The sequence below is a fragment of the Symphodus melops genome (assembly GCF_947650265.1).
Source record: "Symphodus melops genome assembly, chromosome: 6".
Lineage (NCBI taxonomy): Eukaryota > Metazoa > Chordata > Actinopteri > Labriformes > Labridae > Symphodus > Symphodus melops.
In genome coordinates this window covers 7,827,509-7,853,679 of record NC_136696.1, presented here as the reverse complement: position 1 = coordinate 7,853,679, position 26,171 = coordinate 7,827,509, and the positions used below count along the sequence as shown (strand labels likewise).

General features: G+C 39.1%; 1 protein-coding gene across 1 annotated transcript; it reads left to right on the top strand.

Annotated features, from left to right (window-relative positions):
• Positions 1 to 24,514, top strand: fa2h (fatty acid 2-hydroxylase). The gene is made up of 7 exons (XM_079345264.1): positions 1 to 504; positions 10,504 to 10,623; positions 18,187 to 18,329; positions 20,712 to 20,812; positions 20,979 to 21,151; positions 21,223 to 21,475; positions 21,569 to 24,514. The coding sequence occupies exons 1-7, from the start codon at positions 139 to 141 to the stop codon at positions 21,634 to 21,636; spliced, it is 1,224 nt and encodes a 407-aa protein (XP_079201390.1). The 5' UTR covers positions 1 to 138; the 3' UTR covers positions 21,637 to 24,514.
• The last annotated feature ends 1,657 nt before the right edge of the window (positions 24,515 to 26,171 follow it).

The following is a 26,171-nucleotide window of genomic DNA, read 5'->3' as shown; positions in this document are numbered from 1 at the left end:
AATCTGAACGCCAATCTTTCCTTTGCATTTGAAGGCCTCACAGACCCCGCCTCTCACCTCTGTCCTCCCAAGAATTAGCTACTAAAGTTTTACAGCCTTTGGGTGTCAACGTCGAAATTGAATTCTCTACTATAGTCAATGACCCTCAGAACTCTCTCTGCTCTGGTTCCTTTCTGTACAGTTTCCTATTCAGGTGTAGGCTTTGCATCTTCATTACCAGGAATGTCTCCGTCTCCGTCCCCCAGGTCGTTCACTGAGAGGGAGGTGGCCCTACACTGCACCAAGGACTCCTGCTGGGTTCTCCAGGGGACCAGGGTGTACGACGTGACCGCATTCTTGCGTATGCATCCGGGTGGTGAGGCGCACATACTTAGTCGATCAGGCAAGGACGTGTGCCAGGAGATGGAAGGACCCCCACACCGCCACTCTGACAACGCCCGGCGGTGGATGGAACAGTACTACATTGGAGAGCTCGACAGAGACAACTACTCCGAAGAGCCAAAGGTAAAGTCTTACTTGCTTACGTTCTAGTTGAAAAGCCCGACATTACTTTCTCAGAGCATCAAAACAATTTAACAGAAAGACATCGACCTGTTTGTATTTCTCAACTGGGTGTTCAACGTGTGCCTACTTTTTAAAGGAAACTGACAGCATAGTTAAATATAGCATTTCATTTAAATACAATATTTCTCACATTAAAATAAAATACATTTATTCGCCAGATGTGCAGATAGGCTAAATGATTAAGAATGTAACCCAAATTGCGCATCAGGTGTGTGCCGTTATGTTGGGAAATGTCTCGTGTGACAGAGAAGCGCTGAAAGTCAGTTTCATTTGGAGATATGCGCAGTTGTTACACAGGGCTAGACGTTGTTAGAGAGGTTTTAATATAATATTCAGCAAGAATTTCAAAATGTAAGTTTTGGTGCATTGTCTGACAGGGAGATCTAAAGTCTTTAATTTCTCTGTTGTGTGCTCATTGATTGAAAGCCAGCTCCAAACTGCTGTGAGTTGAATGACTTGACAGGGGGTAGTCTATAAACGATACAGCCTACTGTAATAAACAGACAAAAATGCAATCACACAATCTGGTGTCGGCTATACTACATTAACATATCCCATAATATGAGGTTAACTATAGTATACATGTTCTTATAACTGATGGTTTTAATTGTTCCTGGTCACATACTTCCCACATCTCTACCGAGCCTGGACGTCATAGGAGAAGTAGTGGCATGCTCCTATCATGTATTCCGATCTTAACATATCTACTCCTCTCTTGAAAATATCTAAACCATAGAAATGATAACCCAAAATATTCCTCACAGTGAGCAAACTTCACAGTGTTTCTTCGGACTTGAGAAAAAGAAGGAACACCCCAACCCCAGCCAGACAGTGGTAACTAGGGAGGGACTTAGGAGTTAACAAACACAGATAAGTCTACCAGGAAAAAAGAATGGGTTTTACGTTGTAGGGTGGGATGGAGGTGTCGTGATGTTAATAAATGAGTATGTTTTGTGTGTATGTGTTCATTTGTGTGCATGTGTGAAAAGACAGAGAAAGAAACTCGTTAGTCATGTCACAGTAGTAATAAATGGGATAAGAAAAATACAACCATAATTTCCTTGCTATTGGAAAAATTCACGCCCAATTTACTGTTGTGTGTTTCTCTTAGGAGAAGAGAGAGTTTGCAGACATCTCTTGCCAGCAGATTGACATTTACATGGCTTGCCCAGACTCATGTGTCTGTGTGTATTTTTGCCTGGAAGTGCATCTGTGTATGCAAAGTTAACACCGTTGCCGTAACAAAAGTCATTTTCTTTTCTTCCTTATCCCTTCTGGATGGTCATGTGCACGTCACTCCTAAGTCATAACAATAAAAACACATCACTTTTGGACTTCTTTATGGCTCTGTTAACGATTAGGTTTAGAAATGGTATACAAACATTAACTTGTGTTTTTTTGGCGAGGTGGGAGAGTTGTGTTGCAGATATTGTGTTAAAAGTTAGCTAAACTCTGTGACAATTTGTATTTGCTTTGCATCATCTACCTATATTTTCACACATTCTCACAAAAGCTCTTTACAGTTTAATTTAGTGGTTTAGTACATTTTCTTTGTCAGCAGCTATCATTACACCCTCTTTAGCTGAAGTCTGTGGTTAATAATTTTTCTCATTTTATTTGAAATGCATCTTGTTGGAGGTGAATCAGCACTGAGGTCAGTCCAACATCCAGATTCATAGAACTAGACTCCAGTTGTTTGGAGATTGACTTGGGGTAAAATTCATTAACAATTTGAGATCTTATAAAACTATTTGAAAAAAACAACTTGAATCTGGGGAAAGTTTTTATTTTTGATATAATCTACCAAGTATTGTTTCAACTTATTGTTTAGCCTACATAATTTAGCCTACAATTAACCATCATGTGTACAAAAAGTAAAAGATTATCTATTTATGTAAACTGCAAATTATTTGGTGTTTTTTTCCATGGAAAATGGCAATGATTCACTGAATATAGAAGCATTTGTAAATGATGGCACTAGTAATAATGGCACTAGTTTTTTGTTGTTGTTTTTTTTACTTCCATGTCCTTGAATTTTGTTTTAAAGTACATAAAACACAATTTGTTTAACCTCAGATAATCAATGCTGTATTAAAGACAGGATTGGTAAGTTTCTCCAGACACTTTTTAAGATTTTCATTTGTGTGGTTCAATATATATATTAGGGATGGCAATTTACTGTCATCTCGGTTCTCGAATTACCTAATGAAAGAGTAGTTGAGTACTTGCAGATTATTATTCGCATGATTATTATTTTTTATCATAAAAAAAATCGTGTAAAAGCCTGTAAAATTACATAAACACCCAGTAAAATGCCTGTATGCCTGCTATACCTGTAAAATGACAAACATACAATATTTAAAAGATAAATATCAATAAATAGCCGACAACAGAAAGCGATCGTCATGTCACGACAGCAGCGTAGGCTATATGTACTTCGTGCTGTGTTGCTTAACACTCTCAAAAAACAACCTTGTACCTGTTGTTCTCCGTGATGGTAGCCTGTACTCCAGCTCGACAAACACCCTGAGGTCTCTGAAGCTCTTTTTATAAAACTTAGTGGAAGTATATCTCAATTTACCGTTTTGGTTATTAGCAGGCTAACTATGTGTGCTAAGAGGGCTAGCTAATGACGTGACGTGAAACTGCCTGTTTTGGTCTCGGCTGATTTCCAATTGTGTTTTAAGCATCAAACTAATATTTCTATGGTATGCAATTTTAATGCCACAAATCTTGCACTGAACATCTATTACATTGTTTTGTCATCACTTTTCTTGACTGACATGTCGCATGTGTAGCAGACAGTTCTGAATTTGTTGTTCTTTTGCTTTCTGACTAATTTGTCCCTTGAGAGTTGCCGTAGCCGCCTATTGTTTTTGTTGACATCTGGCTTGTGTGTACTAAAACTGAAGCTGTGGCTGGAGAAGATATACGTTTGTTTCCCGTTCATTATTTTCCTTGCTAGTATGTTAAATGAGGCGAAAATAAAAAGCTGGGTCACAAGAATAACGCTGTATAAGCCAAAAGCACTGCTTGCACAGGTGCGCGAGTAATGACTTGGAACTTGAATAATGGAGTCAGCGGCGAGTACTCGAGTGCTCGTCCTCATCCCTAATATATATCTATATCTATCTTTATATATATATATATATATATATATATATATCCCTGTCGAATTCGCTGAATGTTGCCCAAGGATATTTATATATATGGACTTGCACATTCTATTTAAGGACAAGAAAATGAAGTGAAAAAAATATACTTAACACTTTTTGTATAATCTGAACTGAGTTTTTGCACCAGTAACGGGGTAAGTATATGTGTGTGTTTGTGTCTGTGTGATTTAAACGACAAAAATACCTTCCCTGTCAGTGTGGCAATCATGGGTGCACCTTTGTTTGCTTTTTGCTCCTTTTGCTTTAACATGAACAAATAAAGCCTGCTAATACTGTTAGTTAAAATGTGGCAATGCACCGCTAAAGAAATAGTTAAAGAATAACACATTCTTTAAAAAAGTAAGATAAAAATGATTGTATGGTAAAAAAAAATTGAAGCCCATTTTAGAAACATGTAGAGCAACAAAGTGTTACAAGGCAGAAACTTAAAAGGTTAGAGTACAGAGTCCATCTTAGAGTTTATTATGCATGTTGATAAGTCCTGTAAAAAGGAATGTTGAAAGGCATCAGGGTTAGGCTTCACCAGATGGCTTCCAACATGCATTGTAAGTGTGTTTTGACAGATAAATTCAGCTCTTCTATACCCCCATCTCTCTCTCTCTCACACACACACACACACACACAAACTGTTCTAATAAACTACCTCTTTTGTTTCTCTTATGAGCTGCTCTGAGGCTATCACCATGGTGATATATTACTCAGCGCAATGTTTACTTTTGCTACCATAGAGACTGCAGACACTGCTTTTATACGCTCAATTTCAGGCCTCAGGTGGTTATCGTCATTACCACGGTTACATTTGGGGGAAAAAGGAGTGAGGTCCAGGAAACAGGATGGGCAGTCAGGAACTGAAAAAAATGTATGCATTAATGTGCCACAGGAGTGAAAATTAGCATTTTCATTACCCTATTCTTTTATCATGCTTGAGAGGTTAAGTGCATACAAACATATGAATAAGGCAAATAATGTAAATGTTGATTATTGGCAAAACTACAATTTTAAACTTTAACATTTTATCACAGTTTTAGGACACCTTCAGTCCCATTTGTTTGTAAGTTGACAATTATTTTTGTATAATCATAATGTAAAAAATATTTATTAGATGTATTTAATGAATAGCCACACACAGAGGCATTCAATAGGACTGTCACAATTCAAAACCAGACTCAGTTGCAGAGAAAACCAGTACACAAAAAGCACTTTGAAAGTTCTTTACTTAGAAAGCAGTCGGTCAAAAACAGACAATCCAAAATCCAAAATTCCAAAATCCAAAGTCAGAAAAAACCGGGCAAGCAAACACTAGGACAAAAAAGGCTGGAGAGAATGAAACACGAGGAATACAATGACAATCTGGCAGAGGGCTGGTGAAAACTCAGGGCATATATACCGGTCTGACTAATGGGAAAAGAGATACAGGTGTGTTGGACAAAAGGCGGGAAACATAACAAAGGCAGGAAGCCAGACTAGAATTCCTACAAAAACAGCAGTCAACAAAATAAAACAGGAAGTCATACAAAAGAAAAACAACATGATGACAAACAGAATATCACAAGGACACTTTCTGCCTGACAACCACAGAAGCATTTGTTTGAAACGTGTTACTCTTTAAATTGTCCAGAATGTCCTTCAGTGGTGTTCATTTATATTTAAAAGAGAATCTTTAAACTGCTGTATGAAATTCAACAAAAATACTGGTTGAAAAATGGTAAGATTACCAGTAGTCAAACCAAATGAACATTTAACAGGATGTATTAATTTAGATGCAATGAACTTTTTTGGCTTTAGGGAAACTAAAATTGGGGGAAAAAATGTAATATTATCTTCACTGAAGCCAGTGCATATCTGTTTAATTTTGACAGGGATGTCAACAAATCCAACTGTTTATACAGTATTTATTCGTGAATATCACATACTGTTTTAAAGGGTCTATAAATGGTCTAAAACTGTTTTGGAGATGTGGAATAAATAAAAAGTTTGTTTTCAGTTCCCCCTGATTTACTTTGCTGGTTGAAAAAACTAAAATGTGCCTGTTCACATTTAAGATGTCATTCATGTTTGCAAGTCTGATCAAACAAAGTTTTGTGGCATACATTTTTCTTTTCACTGTTGTGAAAAACGTTGATAAGAAAAAGTATAGTATTGAAACATGGTATGGTGGTTGCAGTGTTTATATGGCATTCTGCTCTGCATGGTAATAAGACACCTTCCCAAATTGACTAGCTACTTGAAGACTCTGATCCTTGTGTATCAGTGCACGAACAATCCAAAGCAGGTGCAGAGGAATCTTGAGACTTCATAATTCAGGTTTGACTGGTTTTTTTAGTTATTGGAAGACAAGTGATCTTGTTATCCACACAGACACACATCTCACGCATACACACCCTTTATATACTCATTACTTTCATTATACTCTCTCCTGGTAATTATCTTATGTAGAGCATATTGCTCTGTGAGATGTGCTGTTTTTTTAGTTTCCTTAACATTTTGCTTGAGATTGAAGGCATTGGCAGTTAAAGGGGTACCACCCAAACAAAACAAGGATATGTCAAGCATTAACATTCTATTATTCACATTTGAAAGGGAGCTATGACAAAAAAGTGTCCTTTAAATGCTAACCTAGATCATTAAACAACACACAACAAGCTTTCTATTTTTTTCTTAAGCAAAGTGAGAGTAATAACTTAGTTTATCACAATTCTGCTGCATATACTTTGGATGTATTCACATAGTTAATGCATCTACGTTTTTATTTAAGTTAATGGGCATTATTTACCAATATCTTTCTAATGTTTTTTTAGAACAAAACCTAAGGAAAGTCTTGGGCAGATGAAGTTGTTCTTAAACTGCTGAATGGTTCACACCCATGTTTGTAAATTTGTTGGAGCTCATACCTGTTTTTCTCTAATTGGCATAGAGAAAATACCCCTTTAATTTTTTAATTGTATATACTTTATAAATTCCTGAGGGGGAAATTCAGGGTCACACTCTTATTTTAGAGACACACTCTACTTCTCTCACACACACACAGGCCTGACTCACACACATGCAGAAGCAGGACCTTTGGACATGCTTTAATGGAGAGAAAGTGCCCCCTGAGCTGGTGGGGATTGGGTGCCTTGCTCAAGGGCACCTCGGCAGTGCTCAATAAGTGGTGTGGTACCTCTCAAGCTGCCAGACCAACTTCCGTATTTTGGTCCATATCAGGATTTAAACCGGTGAACCTTCCAACCCAAGTCCCTACGGACTGAGTTACTGCTGCTCAAATGCACATTTAAGGGCAGGAGACTGCAGGGCTCTATTCACTCAAAGAAGTTACACAGGATGGAATAGAGAGGTAGAGAGACGGTGCAAAAAAAATAATTAAAATCCCCAAACAATTGCACAGGCTAAGAAATAAATGCTTTAGTATTTCTAAAGTGGATGTGTTGAGACAGGCTGATTTAATTACAAGATATTGAGCAGCACCATTAATGAATTTAAAATAGATACTAAAGTTCGATACTTTGGATCATATAACTTGTTCAGTCAACACTATTATCTGAAAAGAAGACACTAAATATAATTAAAATACTGTAAATATAGGGGGGAAATAAGTTATTGGAAAATAAAAAAAACTCACTGGCTTTAACTTTTGTTTTGGTTTTTAACATTTGCAGTTCCAATGCATTTGGATTTTAAGAGCTTTTTCTTGTTCTAAAATCACTTGAACTTCTAACTTGTTGAACTGCTAATGTCATGTTGCATCTTGGTTTATACTTATTTACTTAATACCAGTGGGGCCTCAACTATGCTGCTTCCTGTCTTTGTTCAGGATTGATAAAAATACAATAGTAGCAAGTTCTTAAGTTTGGCATCAACTTTAGTGCTCTTTTTATGCACTGCAGGTTTGCACTGGGGGTTGGGGGGGATTGCAATTTCATCTGTGCTGTATGTTTAACATGGAGCATATTTGACAATGAAGAACCTTGAACCTTGAACCTTCTGGAACATAGCGAGAATTTAACAGCAAAGAAAAAGGATCATATTACCTTGGGAGGTAATGGTTTATCCAATGAGGTTGGTAATTATTAAGTAGTTACAGTATTTGATAAACATATTTAAAACTGTATAATTACACAAGTGCTGTCGTTTGCCACTGTCATCATCCCGTGATGAAACATTTTTATACTCCAAAAGCCAACCATTAACACATCTTACTACACAGTGGCTGATCAGAGGGCGAGACAACTCGACATTTGCCCTGCCCACTTTGTCTACCTTTAACCCCAATATTCTCCTCATCATCAGTCATAAAACCCAAGTTATAAAATGTGAAGATAACAAAACTGACACATGCTCACAGGAGTTATTGTATTTTCTTGAGAAATTAAACAGCAAATAGTTTTTAGTTTTTTAATAAAATGAAATAAAATCTCCCGTTATAAATAACCAAATCAAATAGGCCTCATGGGGAAATTGTTTTGCTGTCAGAACGTATTGCAGAAGAGGAAACAGGAGAGGATAGAGAAAATGCACAGAGACAAGTATATCTCTTAATTAGAATCATGCACATAATTTAATGAAAAATTACAAGGTAAACTAGAAACAAACTGTGTAAGTTACAAGATATCTGTGTAAGTTTCTAAAGTATTATGTCACAATGTTGTTCACCCTATCAAATGCAACATTTACCTTTGACCCAGCTCTTATCAATTATCTTCATGCTTGTATTGATCCACCCCTTAAACTCTAATTTATGTAGGCTTTGGGGCAGCAGTAACCGGAGGGTCGCCGGTTCAAGTCCTGATGCGGACCAAAATACGGTAGTTGGTCTGGTAGCTGGAAAGGTGCCAGACCACATCTCAAGCACTGCCAAGGTGCCCTTGAGTAAGGCATCAATCCCCCACCAGCTCAGGGGGCGTTTCCAGTGGGGGCTACCGCCACACTGGCATCTCTCCATTAATGTATGCCCACAGGTCCTGCTTGTACATTTGTGTGATTCAGGGAAGCATTTGTGTATGAGAAACATCTATAATAACAGAGTGTGAACCAGAATTTTCCCCTTGGGTATTAATCAAATGTATAAAATTAAAAATTGAATTAAAATTACACAAAACACGCACGCACAGATCAAGGTTTCTGTGTGGTGGTTTTACCAAGCCGTATACCCAACCGACTGCCACCACCAATCGTTAATTCTGAAAATGCTTTCATTAGTTAAGATTTATGGGAAAAGAAACAAAACATATGTAACGATTTATCCACCCTAAAGTTTGCCCTATTCTGGCAGGATAATAAATAATCCATTTAAAAAGCATAAACAGCATATATGCAAATATGAAAAACAAATTAAATCAAGGTTAAATTTGCCTTACGCAGCAAAACAAAGATTTATATTGTTGTGTAAACTGTGTAATTGTTTTAATTCACACTATGTTAGCCAGAGAAGTATTATAGCAGTTCTTAAAAATTCTCCCTCCTGACATGTCAATAACCCTATCTTAGGTGAGAGTTATGTCAACAAAAAGGCAAACCACCTATTGTCCTAAGCCTGACAAGTGTACATAAGCACTCCTGGATTGACCGAAACACAATTGTATGCCGACTATTGGTTAGTGACCTCTCCTCCCCTTTCAGTGTTTACTGAACAACAGCAAATAACCTGCAATTTATTTGTTCATATCGGCTTTACATTCATAAGTTAAAAGATGTGTCACATTGACACCAAAAAAGTGACTGAAAAAGGTCATATTTTATGAGAAGTTGGATTTAGTGAGAACAGGTGCGTGTGGACTATAGTTTACCTCCATTTGACACTGTTGGTTTATTGTGAATGTGTATGAATGGAATATGTTTATACTTTTCACAGCACATCAGTGTGTGAATGGGTCGGTGTTACTTGTGGTGTAAAGTGCAATCAGGAGTCAGCCAGTAAAGCTCTATATAACCACACGTTCATTTACCATTTTCAAATGTTCAAAAATCCCACCTCTACAGCAAAGTCAACCTTAAATTATGAAACTAAAAACTAAAATTAGCCCCTCTAGGGCAGTAGCAAGTCAGCTGTCAGTCAGCCGATGCAATTCCCAGGCAAAGAGAGAGCCCCCCTCTTTACATACATTACACTGTAAACACGCCCATGCATCTAATTGCAGGGTGTCACCAGTAGATGCCTCACAAGAACACAGTATTACACATGGTAAGATACGTAAGATACACACAGTAGCCTACAGTATTGTTTTACTGAACTTAGGCCTCACACATTTATTAATGAATCCATAATCATAGCAGCTGTTGCACAAAGTCATGTTTAATATAGTCTATGATTTTTCTACATGACATTAAGTGTATTCATTATTTCTCTTTCTTTCTTGGGCCAGTCTCGACACCAACAATATTTAAAGCAGCTGGCATTTGAATGGAAGGTTCCTGGGGGCTGGGCATCAGGAACTCAGTAGTTTAATTTTAAACTTGGGTCAAAGAATTGAAAAAGAATGCCTCAGAACATGGATCGAAGGCTTGGTCTGATACATATCTTCGGAAAATGTTTTGTCTTGGTTTTTACCTTTTTTCCTTTGACAATGAGTAAATGTTAAGGTATATAGTTGAAAAGGTTTATAAGCTTGATGTCTTCAACTTTTAACAGTTTAATAGCATATCTGTCAATGGGAAATATAAGACATTATTTGTCTTACCCCATCATTACATCCACCTTTGTTTATTTATTACCTTTATTATTTATATTTATTTATATATTATTAATTTGTGTGTTGTTTTTCTTCAGATTCTGAGAGAAAGGAGGAAAGCGAGCGAACATACAGCAGAAGACAGACCAGACAAGGATGTGATAAACAAGGACAATAATGCTCTGTTCAACCGCTGCAGCTCTGTGGACCTTGACAAGGTGTGTGTGTGTGTGTGTGTGTGTGTGTGTGTGTGTGTGTGTGTGTGTGTGTGTGTGTGTGTGTGTGTGTGTGTGTGTGTGTGTGTGTGTGTGTGTGTGTGTGTGTGTGTGTGTGTGTGTGTGTGTGTGTGTGTGTGTGTGTGTGTGTGTGTGTGTGTGTGTGTGTGAGAGAAGAGTGAACTGTCATCCGGTTATTCACCCTTGTTCATTCGAAAACTGTCCCTGTTTGTTTGTAAACTCTGAAGTTCAGATACTTCTTGTTTTCTAGGCATACACTGTTCAAAACACACACATATTGTTTATTATTGTACAAGAGCTGACCTTTACCAAAAGAAGCCACAAAAACCCCTAATTTAATAACATTTGGTTTAGAGCTGCAGCTATCGAATATTTTAGTAATCGAGTATTCTATCGAATATCCCGTCGATTAATCGAGTAATCTAATAAATCATACTTTTGCTTAATTAAGGTTTAACTCGTCTTGGGTCGTCCCTACAAACCTGCTTCTTTGCAGTTACCATGGAAACGCCTGCTTGTTACAGCCAACCACCTCTGCTCTACAGCTACTGATGATGCTCACCATATTACTGACAGGGTCCCTGATTCACTTTCTGATTCACTGGTCAACGCGGCAGGTAGATGAAAAATACAGGCCAAACACGTTTTAATGGCTGAAATAACAAATACTGTTTTGTGTAGCCTACACATCTGTACAGTACATTTAATTGAGAAAGCATTATGTTCTGTTTGAATCAATCACAGAATCAATCATTATGTCAGATAAGGAAATTGAGAAACTTTAAATATATATTTGCTAAATTATTATTCCACAAACAAGTTCTGTCTGGATTTAGCTTTGAAGATATTAGACATTTCATATTATCAGCCTGTATATTGTTAAAAGTGTATCTCTGTCTGCTCCTGCAGCGCGTGCATTCAGCGCGCTCACAGACTACAGAGACCAGAGACGCGTCTATGACAGAGACTGTGAGAGGACGTTGCTATCGTTATGTTAGCTGCAAACACGGAGAGAGTGAACGGAGAAAAGCCGACCGTTTGACCGGATCACGTGTTCCCGACTGGGTCGTATGGATCACGGATCAACTGTGTGCTGACTAAAAGTTAAAAGGGGCGCGCCGCGCTAGTGTGTGGGTGTTAGCGCTAAAGTGTCTGTGTGTCAGAGAGAGGAGCAGGTAGCTGCAGCTACATTAAACGTGTTTTATACTCATACCAAAGTTTTGATGACGCAAAAAAAACAAAAAAAAACTTAACGAAGCCTCGAGGCAGCGAAACTTCCTCGATGAATTTTTGTAATCGAATTATTCGAGTTATTCGAGGAATCGTTTCAGCTCTAATTTGGTTTGTGATTTATAGTTGCAATGTTGCAATATAAAATATTCTTAGCAACTGTTATTTATCTGATAGTGCTTTATTGGAAGTTAAACCAAATCAAGTTACAGTTTTTCTTGACTCTGCCTACTTTTTGTAGACTGACAATCAAGAAGCGAAGCAGGAATGGTGCTATGGTGGTTTGTGTTTTACCACATATTCTCCAAGTTGAAACAAATTATTATGAAACAAATGTTGTTTAAACTTTGCCAGACTCTGCAGTTCAACAACCATTTATCATTACAAAATTATGAGTTTGCATATTGGACAGCGAGAATTACCCTCAAACACCTTAGCATCTAAGTGTTTGTTTGTTTTCTTATCTAAAGGAATTCATTAATTTTTCACAAAATACAGTTTAAGATGACTATTTTCAAATTTCAGGTATCTACTGTTGATATATCTGCCATTTACAGAAAATGCCCAGTTTTGGACAACACTGTTTAAAACTTTAATCAAATCAAGATACACTTTGTTGTCCCCAGAGGTGACGGTAACAAATGTAACAGTTCCACTTATATATAAAAAATATAATTAATCCCATGAAGTATACGAAGTACAATTCATTTGCAGTCGTTCATGTTGTATGATTAAACATGCATGTTTAAGAGGTATTGCCGAATTTCATTGTCCGACTTGGCGATTGCAACTCATGATGATGCACTCATTTCCCCACAGCAAACTTAAAACGTTAGGTTCAGTCAGATGTGGGGGAATGTTTCCTGAAAATGACTGTTAGCATGCTATACACCAGTATTTCCCAAACTTTTTTTCTGTTGTCCCGGATTTTGAAAATGACAAACCATCGCGATCCAATTCACAATAGATCTTGTATATAAATTGTGAGAGAAGCAAATTTGTGAATAAATTAACATTCCTGACCATTTTCATCACCATTTCTGCATCACCTATGTATTATCATTTATCTTGAATAGATAAACCAGCCAATTGTGTTTCATGGATGTGTTATTGAAAACATAAACACATATTAAATATCAAAGGTCAAAGGTATCTTCATTGTCCCCACAGGGAAATTAGTTTGCAGCAGGAAACAAAGACGACATAATCGACGCAAAAAAATAATTCCAACTAACATTTCAACTACATTAAATAAAATATATAAAACCTAATAGCCCAGCAGAGACAATCCAGCATCCTAATAAAAGTGAAAGTACAAAGTGCAATGAACAAAAATTTAAAATTCAACTTCCATTTAACAAACAAATAGCAGCATGTGTTTCATACCACACCAGGACTCCCTTACATTACTAGCTCAGCTTCGATTTTTGTCTTCAGTTTTGTCTTTATATCTTAATTTTTGCTGCTTGTTATGTCCAGGACACCCTTGAATAAGAGATGTTTAATCTCAATGAGTTTCTCTTCCTGGTTAAATAAAGGTTAAATAAAAATAAAATAAATAAATTCAGCTTTTTTAATTTCGGTCCAAATGTCCTTTCTAATTTCTAAAACTCAGTGGAGTGGCCATCAATAAAATCATTTCTCCTTTTAAGCAGACCTCTGAGAGCTGCTGAGGTCCATGGCTTGTCATTAGGGAATTACTTTATCACTTTTGTCAGAATGACAAAATGTCTTTGCAGAAGGAAATTTAGCTACACACGACATCAATATTCTCAGACGTTTCCATAAACACTGACCAGTCTGTGCAGTCAAAGTAGCCCTGCAGGGAAAGAGAGGCATCCTCATTCCAGACCTTTACCTCTCGTTGCTGCGCATTTCCTGAATTGCCCCCCGGGGACAAATAAAGTTTTTTGAATTGAATTTGAATTGAATTGAATTGATTCTCTCGCCTCAACACAGTCTTATAGACTGGCAGGAGATGCACAGCATTATGGTCAGGGCCTGCCTTACATTTGTTTTCATGTCGCGTGGGGCAGTTCACATATTGACAAAAACTGCTTTAGGTCACAATGATTGAAATCACCTAGTATGATGATGGGTGCAACAGGAGAGATGGACTGAAGTGAGTGCACACTTTTAGAGATTCCACGTTGTTACAAAATCTTGGAGGTGAGTAGCTGGGCACTCAGACCCTCTGCGGACTCTCCTTGTGCTGTCACGCCGGCTGCGAATGCGCAATATCGCCATCCACAAGAAGCATGAATCAGGTTTAAGGGATATTGCAAATTTATTTGGCGACCTAAATAAAATCTTGTGCGACCCAGTCTCTAGGAATAACTGCTATACACTACATGCATATTTTAACAAACTCAAATAAGGTGAGATTACCCTGCTATTTAATCATACTGCTTTTGCTATGCTTTTTTCACAAAACTGTCATGTTCGTAGTTTGGCCGGCGGCACAAGCAGTCGCAGCAGCCCCTCTCTCTCCCGATCCCAATTACAGCTGTCAGTTTCTACTGGACTCAAACAGAAACAGTCTTTCTGTGGATTTATAACCTGAATCCCTGAAACAACAGTTTCAAATTTTGGGATTACTTTGCGCGCCAGTTAGAGAGGAGACGTAAGCGCAAACAGTGCTAGCGAAAACAAAAGAGAGGCAAACGTGGAGGCGAGGCTTGCGAAAATGCTCTACAAGACTGCTCTTCCGACTTTTTTACTGGCAAATTTAAGATCTCTGGACAATAAAATGGACCATATAGAGCTGATGAGAGCTGCGCACCGCAACGTTAGGGACGGCTGTGCGTACATATTCACAGAGACATGGCTGAACGAACGCATCCCATACTCTCCCGTTCAGCTTGAACAATTCACATGCTACCGTTCGGACAGAATCCTTATTAAAGGAGGAAAGAAGAAAGGTGGTGGAGTTTATGATCATAAAGTGCCGTCCTTTCTATCAACGGAGGGAGATAACAGCGACCCTGCTCGTCGCTGTGTATATCCCCACCACCAACAACAACTCTGATAGAGTCGACGCACTTTGGGAACTTTAAAACGCCATCAGTGAGCAACAGACAGCCCATCCAGACGGCTTTTTCATCATCGCGGGGGATTTTAACAATGCAAATCTCAAGATGGTTTTACCCCACTTCCACCAACATGTGAACTTCCCCACAAGAGAAGGTAACACCTTAGACAGTGTAATGCTAATGCCAGCTTACAGACCCAGGGTTAAAGTCACCAAACCAGTTCTGAAGCAGGTATGTGTGTGGCCAGAGGGGGCTTCTGCTGCACTACAGGACTGCTTTGAAACCACAGACTGGGAGATATTTAAGCAGGCAGCCACCTACAACAACAACACAGACATTGAGGAGTACTCTGACACTGTTACCTCCTACATTAGCAAATGCATTGCGGATGCCACCACCACGAGAACCATCAACACTCAGGCTAACCAGAAGCCATGGCTGACAAGAGAGGTACGCGGGCTACTGAGGGCCAGGAACATTGCCTTCAGAGCTGGGGATGCAGTCAGCCTGAGAACGGCGAAGGTCAACCTGTCCTGTGACATCAGTAAAGCAAAACACAGCTACTCACTTAATGTAACTGGACACTTCAAGGACAGCAGAGCCTGTGGCGTGGTATCCAGACCATCACGGACTACAAGCCACAGACCTGTGACAACAACACCTCTCAGCTGAATGACCTAAACAGCTTCTTTGCCAGGTTTGAAGCAAACAACAGCATGTCCCCACAGAAGACCACCCCTCTTCCCCACGACCAGACCCTGTGCCTGACTGCAGTCAACGTGAAGAGAACCTTCTCCAAGATCAACACCCGCAAGGCTGCAGATCCAGACAACATCCCTGGCCGTGTGCTTAGGGACTGTGCAGAGGAGTTCAAAGATGTCTTCACAGACATTTTCAACACTTCTCTGAGGCAGACTGTTGTTCCATCATGCTTCAAAACGACCACCATCATACCCATTCCAAAGAAGCCATCACCATCCACTCTCAATGACTATAGACCCGTTGCACTGACCCCCATCATCATGAAGTGCTTTGAAAGATTAGTCATGGCCCACATCAAATCCTTCCTCCCCTCCACCCTGGACCCCTACCAGTTTGCATACCGGGGCAACAGATCAACCAAGGATGCCATCTGCTCTGCTCTTCACCCAGCCCTCACCCACCTGGACACCAAAAACTCATACATCAGAATGCTGTTCATAGACTTCAGTTCAGCATTCAACACCATCATCCCTCAGCAGCTGATCGGCAAACTGGACCAGCTGGGGCTCAGCACTTCCCTGTGCAACTGGCTGCTGGACTTCCTCAGCAAGAGGCCTCAGACTGTGCGGGTTGGCGGCAACGCATCAAAAACCACCATCCTGAGCACTGTGCTCAGCCCCCTGCTCTTCACGCTGCTGACCCACGACTGCACTCCATCCTTCAGCAGCAACCACATTGTGAAGTTCGCGGACGACACAACAGTTTCATCTCCAACAACGATGAGATGCACTACAGGATGGAGATGGGCCAACTGGCCACGTGGTGCAGAGACAACAACCTCTTCCTGAACATCAAGGCCAAGGAGGTTGTTGTCGACTTCTGGAGGGCCCCCACTCCCAAACCCCCACTGACCATCGATGGTGCTGCTGTGGGGAGAGTAAGCAGCACCAAGTTCCTGGGGGTCCACATCAGTGAGGATCTCTCCTGGACAGCCAACACCACATCACTGGCCAAGAAGTCCCAGCAGCGCCTCTACTTCCTCCGTAAGCTGAAGAGAGCACAAGCACCCCCACCCATCATGTGCTCCTTCTACAGAGGCACCATCGAGAGCATCCTGACCAGCTGCATCACTGTGGCTGGGGAGCTGCACTGCTGCCAACCACAAGACCCTGCAGTGCACAGTGAAGGCGGCTGAACGGATCATCGGTGTCTTGCTCCCCTCTCTTCTGGACCTCTACAACACCCGCCTCACCCGCAAAGCAACTAGCATTGTGAGTGACCCCACCCACCCCTCACACAGCCTCTTCAGCCTCCTGCCAGGGGAGACTGTACCAAAGCCTGCGGGCAGGCTCTACCACACTGAGAAACAGCTTCTTCCACCAAGCTGTCAGGAAGCTGAACTCTCTCCCTTTTCTACCTTCCTTCCTTTCCCTCTCTTCCCTCCCTTCCCTAGCCTCTGCCCCCATGAACACTGAACGAAACGTTGAAACAGAACTCTGGACATTTATTGCATACTGCATGCATGCAGAAGTTTCACTTTTTTTGATAGATAGATAGATAGATAGATAGATAGATAGATAGATAGATAGATAGATAGATAGATAGATAGATAGATAGAAAGAAGACATTAGTTACAATACACACCCGCTGTCCCCCTCCCCTCTGTATACAATATATATATATATATATATATATATATATATATATATATATATATATATATATATATATATATATATATATATTCCCCAAACAAGATGTAGAAGCCCTCCTATGTGACTAAGAGTAAACATAATTACAGAATAAAACCTGTGCAGTTAACATTAACATTAGAATTATGCTTATATAGCATAAATGTACATAACCTGTGAAGGAGAGAAAACATACCATATATGCTAAATAAAAGAGACCTGTAAACAGTTAAGAGCCTTAGAAACAAAGTGCTGACCTTCTAGAAGTTAGTGTTGTTTGTGCATGTACAGTGGTGTTTGAGGTACTGCCAGAGATGTGAGAACAGACATCAAACAGTCAATGCAGACAGTTAGGGATGCAGATTAAAGTGCAGGTTGAGTCATTAAAGTGCTCAGCAAGATAAAGGAGCAGTGATTAGCATGAAGTAACCGTATCGTAAGTATTCTAATCTTGTTTTAGATTCCTTTTTATTTAACTTTGTACTTTTTGCACATTTAGATTTTATTCATGTCAATATCATTTATCAATCAATCAATCAATCAATCTTTATTTATATAGCGTCAATTCATAACAGGCGTTATCTCGAGACACTTTACAAAAGCAGGTAAAGGACCTTACTGTTTGTCTGTTAACATTAACAAAAGAGCAGGTAAACAGACCATGCTCATTGTTATGTTTACAAAAAGCAGGTAAAGGACCTTACTTTATCCTTTTACCTCATTTTATTTCATATTTTACCGTACCTTTTTTATCTACATTGCACAGTGGGGAGGGAGGAAACGTAATTTCGATTTCACTGTATGTCTGACATATTTTGGAATTGACAATAAAGTAAACTTTGAACCTTGGAATGGAATTTACTGATTTTGAATTGGTTTTAACTCTATAGGACTTGGTGGACTGGAGGAAGCCCCTGGCTTGGCAGGTAGGCTACCTTGGAGAGAAATACGATGCATGGGTTCACCAGCCGGTTGACAGACCAATCCAACTGTTTGGGAACCCTTTTCTGGAGGCAAGCACCAAGACTTCCTGGTAAGACGGGACTCTTTCTCTCTTATTTGCAGTACACATGTGAAAGATCTTTCTGTAAATCACATGCAGTTGGACTCTTTGGTATAGATTATCTTATTTTACACTTGTATAATTCTGAATGTAAGTCTTTTCATTTTTCCTGCCCATTAACCCAAGTTATTAACACCAAACAAAGCAGTCACAAAGTTCAAGCGATTGCAGTTAAAACAAATTAGCCAAGCTTTTGGGAAATCTAAACTAGTGCTGTCAGGCGATTAAAAAAATTAATCTAATTAATTACAGGATTTGTAATTAATTAATCTAATTTTAATCTCATAGTGGGGTTTGCGCAGCTGAATGGACGCAACAGTTTCACCTCAGTCCTGCTTTATTTGGTTTTGCTTGCGAGGAATGTCTGAAATGACGGGCCAAGTACGGGTCCTTCAATGTGCAAACTTTGAAATGTGTATTTCTTACAGTCTATAGGGTAAAATTGGCATTGAATTTTTTATTTAAGTGTGCTATAATTAATCTTGCATAATTTTTTTATAATGCGTTAATTTGCGGTGTAATTAATTAATCTAATTAACGTGTTAAAGTGACAGCTATAATAAATACACTTGTGAACACTTGTTTGTTGTACAATGTCCTTGTGTGTCCTGAAAGGCGCTTATAAATAAAATGCATTGTATTATAAACACATAATCTTTCACTGACACTCTCTCTCAAACAACTCTTTCTCAGTCATTGGACTGAGTGCTATACAACAAACAATTCGGAGAAGTTGAAACTGAAGCTATTTTAAAGTTGAAGCTATTTATTTATTTAGAATCAATATATATATACTTCTTTTTCTTCACTAAAATATGTAGCAAGAAGGCAGCATGCACAGCTGCGGCTCGGTGCTCTTTTGGTTGGTGCTATGTATGGCTTTTTAGGTTCACGCTATATGTACCTGGCCTGATGGAGCCCGTTAACAGCTGCAGGACTTAGACAGCACCAATTGGGATGTGATTTTACATCAAGACCTGGAGATATTTACGGGCAGTGTTCTATGTTACATACGACACTGCATAGACACTGTTACCGTGAAAAAACAGATTCAGGTCTACCCCAATCAGAAGCCCTGGCTGACTCGGGAGGTCCAGCACCTGCTGAGGGAGGGGAATTTCTCCCATTGGGGGATCAATAAGTTCATCCTTATCCTTAACACCGCCTTCAGGTCCAATGACCAGGCCCTCTACTCTGTGGCCCGGGCCGACCTCAAGAGAGGCATCAAAAGGGCCAAGTCAGAATATCGGTGGAAGATTGAGGCAAACCTTGAAAGTATTAATTCATTAATAATCTGTATTTAATTGAAGGTGTGAAATCCGAACACAAAGCCCTTTCACCCAGCCTAAGTCACAATGCAAATACGCAGTAATCACAAACAACTGCTCTTTAAATTATAACAGAATTTATTTAACAAAGAAACATCAAGTTAATCAATGAAACTCAATCAAACAACAACTGTTATAAACTAAACCACAAAGACAAACATAAACAAACAAGCGGTGTGTGTGTGTGTGTGTGTGTGTGTGTGTGTGTGTGTGTGTGTGTGTGTGTGTGTGTGTGTGTGTGTGTGTGTGTGTGTGTGTGTGTGTGTGTGCGTGTGCGTGTGTGTGTGTGTAAGGCTGAAAGCAAAGTCCAAGGGGGTGAGCAAGGCTGGGGTGTCCTCTGTCGAGCGAGGTGATCACCGTGGATGTCCAGTCTTTGCAGGACAGAACGAGACGTAATCTTTACGATCTCTCTCAATACCGTTTCAATTCAGCAGAAATAAGATGCTCTAAGTGAAGATGCGTTCAAGTGGATGATCTGAGCTTGGAATTTAGGATGCCGGTCAGCTACAAGGCCTTGGTTACCTGCGCGCCAAAACTCTTAAACAAAGAGGCGTGCTGTGAAACAGGATGCACATGGGTATCTTCTGACGTCGGAGGTCAATGGCATGAAAAGAGAATGAAACAATGGTTGTCCTGGAGTTTTATAACCTAGGCTTCATGGGAAGGGGTGCACCTTCAGTGCCCTCCAATGAGAGGAGAGAGATTTCTGCCTAACAACAGTAAAGACCAATGGGCTGGAGATTGATTACAGGAGGAAAAAGACTGCCATTGCACCACTCATCATCAGCAGGGATCATGTGTCGCAAGTGTCAGGCTTCCTTTGATCTCCTCTAACAAAACGTCAACATCTTTTAAGCCTATGTTAACCACAGAACTTGTTTCAGGCATCTAAACACAAACTTATTCAAAATCCCAGATGATATATAGAGTTAGGAACCAATGCCAACTCACTTCCGGGTCAGGACCCATTCCTGTACCAGTCTATAGTCAGTTCTGATGATTATTCTGTGATCTCTTGCTACAGGTACTGGGTACCAGTGGTGTGGCTTCCGATTGTCTTTTATTACAGTTGGCACTGCTACAGCACCCTGGCAAAAGGAACCACCAGGATAGTCCTCACTTCAGGTAAAATACCTGCAGATAACAAGGCGATGCATGCGTACCCTGTATTACCTCACCTGAACATTTCCACTCTATATTCTCATTTTCATATGCAAAACATTTTTTAAAGGTTTTTACATGTATGTCCGTGTGTTTGTGTGTGTGTCAAAATCTGTGTATGACTTCTCAGACTTCTCTATCCCGATCCATGAGTACGTTTTCCCAATACTGTTTTTGCTGGGCTGGTTCTTGTGGTCCTTCATTGAGTACTGCATCCATCGCTTTGTCTTTCACATGAAACCTCCTGCTCACAACTACTATCTCATCACAGTACATTTTCTTCTGCATGGACAGCACCACAAGGTAAAACATCATCATCAATAAGAATGAGGGATTGGAAATCCATTTTGACATAACATTTGTTTTTTCCACAGTCTCCATTCGATGGCTCCCGGCTGGTCTTCCCTCCAGGCCTGGCATCTTTTGTAGTGGGAACTTTCTATGCACTCCTCCGCAAAACTCTACCTGACGTCCTTGGGATATCTGTGTTTGTTGGAGGACTATGTGGCTATGTCATATATGATATGATCCATTATTACCTTCACTATGGCTCACCAATGAAAGGGTCATATATGTACAGTCTCAAGTCCTACCATGTGAAACACCACTTTGAGCACCAACGATCAGGTAAAAATATGATCGACATGGGGTTGAGACCCAGAGAGATTTTGGATTTGATTCCACTTGCTCCGGTTTATGTTGTTTGTGTCTTCTCTTTAGGTTTTGGAATATCCTCCACATTCTGGGACCATCCCTTCAACACAGTCATCCCAGATGAAAAATTCTAAAACTGAAATGGCTACAGGGGCCACAGGAATAAACAAGCTCCATCATATTAACTGGTCATCCTCCTATAGTATAACAAACATGAAAACCTTTTCTTCATTCTCTGCAGAGGCATCTTTAACACCAACGTAGGAACTTCAAATTTAGAATACTTGATCTGTCACAAAGCAATATATTTATATGTTCTTAATTAACTAACTGTATTTCTTCGCTGTAACCAATTCTGCACAAGGGCTGTGCTATTTTTTCTAGCCTAATCAACAGCTACTACTGCTGTACTCATTTCATTTGTGAGTGCACTGGCCAAATTATCATCCGATAGACACTAACTTTTGATAGTATACTATGTCGATCGGAAGAGAGTGTCATAAACACAAAGGGTAAGTCACATTATGTTTGGATTGTTATGGTACACTTTCATTATAACCAATTTCTTTGTGATTGTTATTTGAGTATATTCAAAATGTCACTGAAGAACTTAAACAATTTGTAAACTCTTTTTTACTAGTGTAAACATTCAACCACAGCTCAAGTAGACAGACACATACAAACACATAAACACAAACACACACACTGTCCTAAATACCTTCAGAATGGGAGAAAAGAAGCAAGAAGGAATGGAAGCTAAATAGAGAACATGGACAAGAAAATAGTTTGACTAAGTGACCAACAGTGACATTGTGTCAAAAGACTTAGGGCCTGATTTACTAAACGTTTGCGTGTATTAAAACGTGTGCAAACTTGATACCACCAGCAAAAAATATGCTATCTGATTTACTAACAGCGTGCAGTGAGGATTGCGTCTTTCATATGAGTAAAACAACAGTTCTGTCCAAATAGTATGTTTGCCTTAATGAATATGCAAAACGAGGCGTTTCTGCCGCAGCGTGCAAAATACTGGGAGGAGAAAATGCAAAGAAGTTAATTTAGTACACGCAATGCGATTTACCAAGCCAGGCAAAAATTGCGGTGATTGTGATGGTGTCTGAATTTAGCTCCTTTGAAAAGAACGTGCTAATCCAAGAGCCCCAGTGTTACGCACTGCAGGCTGCAGTTAGAAGGAGACATAGGCACAATAAAAGACTTGTTAACATGTTTAAATGACAGGAAAATAAATGGTATGCATTTATTTTTTATCTTGCTTCAATAATAGTTTAAAAGAAACGCCATGATTAAACTATGACTGAATATTCACAGCCTATGCATTCTAAAGAATTTCAACATTGACACTGTCATACTATTTCCCTCTTCTCGCCAACATTACTTTTTAAACTGAGCATTTCCTTTTTCTTGGGTTGCGTGTCTCTGGTGCGCTCCAGAGCACGCTCGTCTCTTCACTCTACAGCCAACTCCCCTGCTGCTGCGCTGTGGGACGCTTGAATGGGGGGGCTCACCATGCTTGTATCCCCAACTTCAGTACCTGTTGCCATGGCATTTATGTCCGATCAGACACAGCGCTGACCAGCTTCTGGTGCGCAACAATGGCACGAGTGGCACACACATTGAGCACCAGTGCCACAGAGAACTCGCACCTCCTGCGCAATGTATTACAATTCATTCAAAAGAGGGAGGGAAGAAAAGAGAGACCGTGTTTAATACCGAGGTTTTCTTATAAGCCACTTTTTCCTTTTGTTATATTCATATTTATCTGCTATACTTGAAAATACTTGACGTTCATTTGCCTCTCACTGATACCTATTTTGCGCTTGCAGTCGTCCAGCTTTCCGCCCAACCTCTCTGTGACGTAAACCAGTAGAACACGCAAAAGCCTGACAAAAATACTACCGCCCCCACAAGGTTTGCACCTGACGTCATTCACGCAAATGTTCTTAGTAAACCCCCCCCCCAAAACACCCACAAGCCAAACGTGCAAACTTTTGCAATGAACACGCAATTTAGTATTCTTTAATTGAGATCTTAGTAAATCAGGCCCTTAGTGATTGAGAGCCAGCACATTGCAAAACAACAACCTCAGGAAAATGTCTTTACACTTTGTCTTCACTGTCTGTATCTGGAACGTTATTGTCATTTTGCTGTTGGCCACTAAGCTAGCCAGCCATGCTACAAGACCATGTTTAACTACAGGTGTTATGAAAAGAAAAACATTATTTACCTTGGTATGTCTCCTGTTGTTGGTAAGCATCTGAGAAGTGAAAATATTCTGATATTGAGATGTTGTAAAAAAAAAAAAAAAAAAAAAAAAAAAAAAGTTGGAATTTGATAATCATCAAAAGATCAGAAAAGGCAACATTTTACATTTCTATTTCTATATTTGAAACAACTGTGAAAAAATGTAATTTTTGCAAGTCTGTTGTAAAATGTCTCTCATTTTCCTATTTTTAAATTGTTTATCATACACACTAAATGTAGAAAATACCATTGTGAGTGATTCAATGGATTTCTTATTGAATTTAATTTAAGTTTTTAGGTAAGAATAGTTTATTTTTTGTAAGACAATAAGACTGATGAGATATTTAAGTGTAAAGAGGTATATAGATGTTAAAGTGTTATCTTAGAGCGACACAGATGAAGGCATGAAGCCAGCCTGTCAGACAACTTGCTGATGGTATCTCAGGGCCAAGTATGCGTTTACTACAATTTGTAGGACTCCATCTATCAAAAGAATTTTTGTGGACCTGAAGATTCCCTAAGGATGACGATGGACAAATTATCTGACTGGACAGCAGGTTGTCTTGATATTGACTGGCAGATTCTCCAATTGTCTCTTCTCTCACACTGAAACTTCATTTAAACAATTTTAAAAGATTATAAAAGAACAATTAAATAGTAATATTTTATTTATCAATTGTTCTACTGTTGAGACAGACTCCTACTTACACAATATGAATGTAAATTGATTAAATAAACATTCAAACACTATTTCAGAAAAGTCTTGCTTATGTTATTTAATGTATGTCAGCTGCATAACAGAGTCGTCAGATTTTTTTGCCAAAAAATTTGGTTTGGACAAAACAAAACAAGAGCAACTGTGTCCTGTTCAGCACATCAGTTTACACAAACCCCTTCACAATCTTTGATATATTGACTTGGCACTGTGTCGTAAGTGCTTATGAAAGAACCAGAAACATTTTATGTAAGACGTGCCAGTTATGAGTATAACTCATTCCTGATTGCGAGGAGTGTTTTGGCAAGGTCAAAAGACAGCACTTGTTGGAAAAGAGTTAGAGTTTATTGATGAATTTTTAGACGGAAAAAAAGAAAAACAACAGCTCTATGGGCTTTAAATCCGACAGAAAAACAATTCCTTTTAATAAATAAAATAATATAATACTTCCTAATTGCGTTTACTATAATATATGTAAACTTGTATTTCTGGTCTATGCAAATGCAAAAAATGTGTAAATACATTAAAAGTATGCATATTTCTATTACTTTGTTTGATCACGTCCATTTTAAATGGAGGCTTCTTTTTTGATGGATGGATGGATGGATAGATAGATACTTTATTGATCCCGAGGGAAATTCAAGTCATCCAGTAGCAATATACAAGACATGCACGATACAAGACATTAGTTACATTAATACACAACCGCTGTCCCTCCCCCCTTCTGTATACAATAAGCCCGAAACAAGACTAAGAAACCCCCATGTGACTATAAGAGTAGACTGTTATATCCAAAACTTTTACATGACATTAACTTTCATTGAAAGTGAATGATATTAACACAATTTCATGGGAAGAAAAGAGGCCCACCTTTATTTTGTTTCTGTGTTACTGAATAGCTTTGTCAAGACAAAGGACACTTTTAAAGGCAGTTCTCTATCTTGAATCGTATTTTATGATTCATTAATTTTTAAATTAATTAGAAAGCCCTGAGTTAGATTTTTTTTTTTTAATCAAGTCCCACCCCTTTGGTCTAGTAATCAAACCCCAGCACAGATATTTTATTTAGAGTACAGAGAATTGTTTTAAAGGTGAAATACTGGCACAGTATGTCCTCTTTAGAGATGCACACAAATATGAGCTGCGAGAAATGCTTGAAAAGATTTTTTAAATCCCAGTGCTCTTGGAGGATACTTTGGGATACAGGGTTTCTCTTCAACATGACTTTCCTTGCTGATATTACTTTGCATCTTAATCACCTGATCATACAGTTGCAGGGAAGAAGCCAGACTGTGTCCCAACTATATGCATATGTGTGAACAGATGTGCAAAGATGTCCCCCCAATGTTAGAAAACACAGAGCCGAGATAGAAAACTGCAGGAGCAGTTTCAGAACCTTGTTCAAAATTTCTATGCCATGAAGCCACGCCTTGTCTTATTCACTAACCTGCTCTCTGCTGCTGTCAATGCGCAGCCCCCTGAGCTGCAGCTTGAACTGTGAACTACAGGCAGATCCCTTCTTCTAAGCAAAGTACCATGAGAGGGGAATCTCATGGAGCCATGCTTTCCACTCCTCAGGGATATTGCACTCTCAATGGCCAACATATTTGAGAACACTTAAATCTGTGAAAGCAACTTCTCAACAATGAAGCACATCAATTTAAAATATGTCATGAAATGAGTACATTAAAA

Coding starts and splice junctions, on each gene's coding strand:
- fa2h (XM_079345264.1), top strand. CDS start 139: ATGACCCTCAGAACTCTCTCTGCTCTGGTTCCTTTCTGTACAGTTTCC. Junction 18,330..20,711: donor GCAAGCACCAAGACTTCCTG/GTAAGACGGGAC, acceptor CTCTTGCTACAG/GTACTGGGTACCAGTGGTGT. Junction 21,152..21,222: donor TGCATGGACAGCACCACAAG/GTAAAACATCAT, acceptor TTTTTTCCACAG/TCTCCATTCGATGGCTCCCG.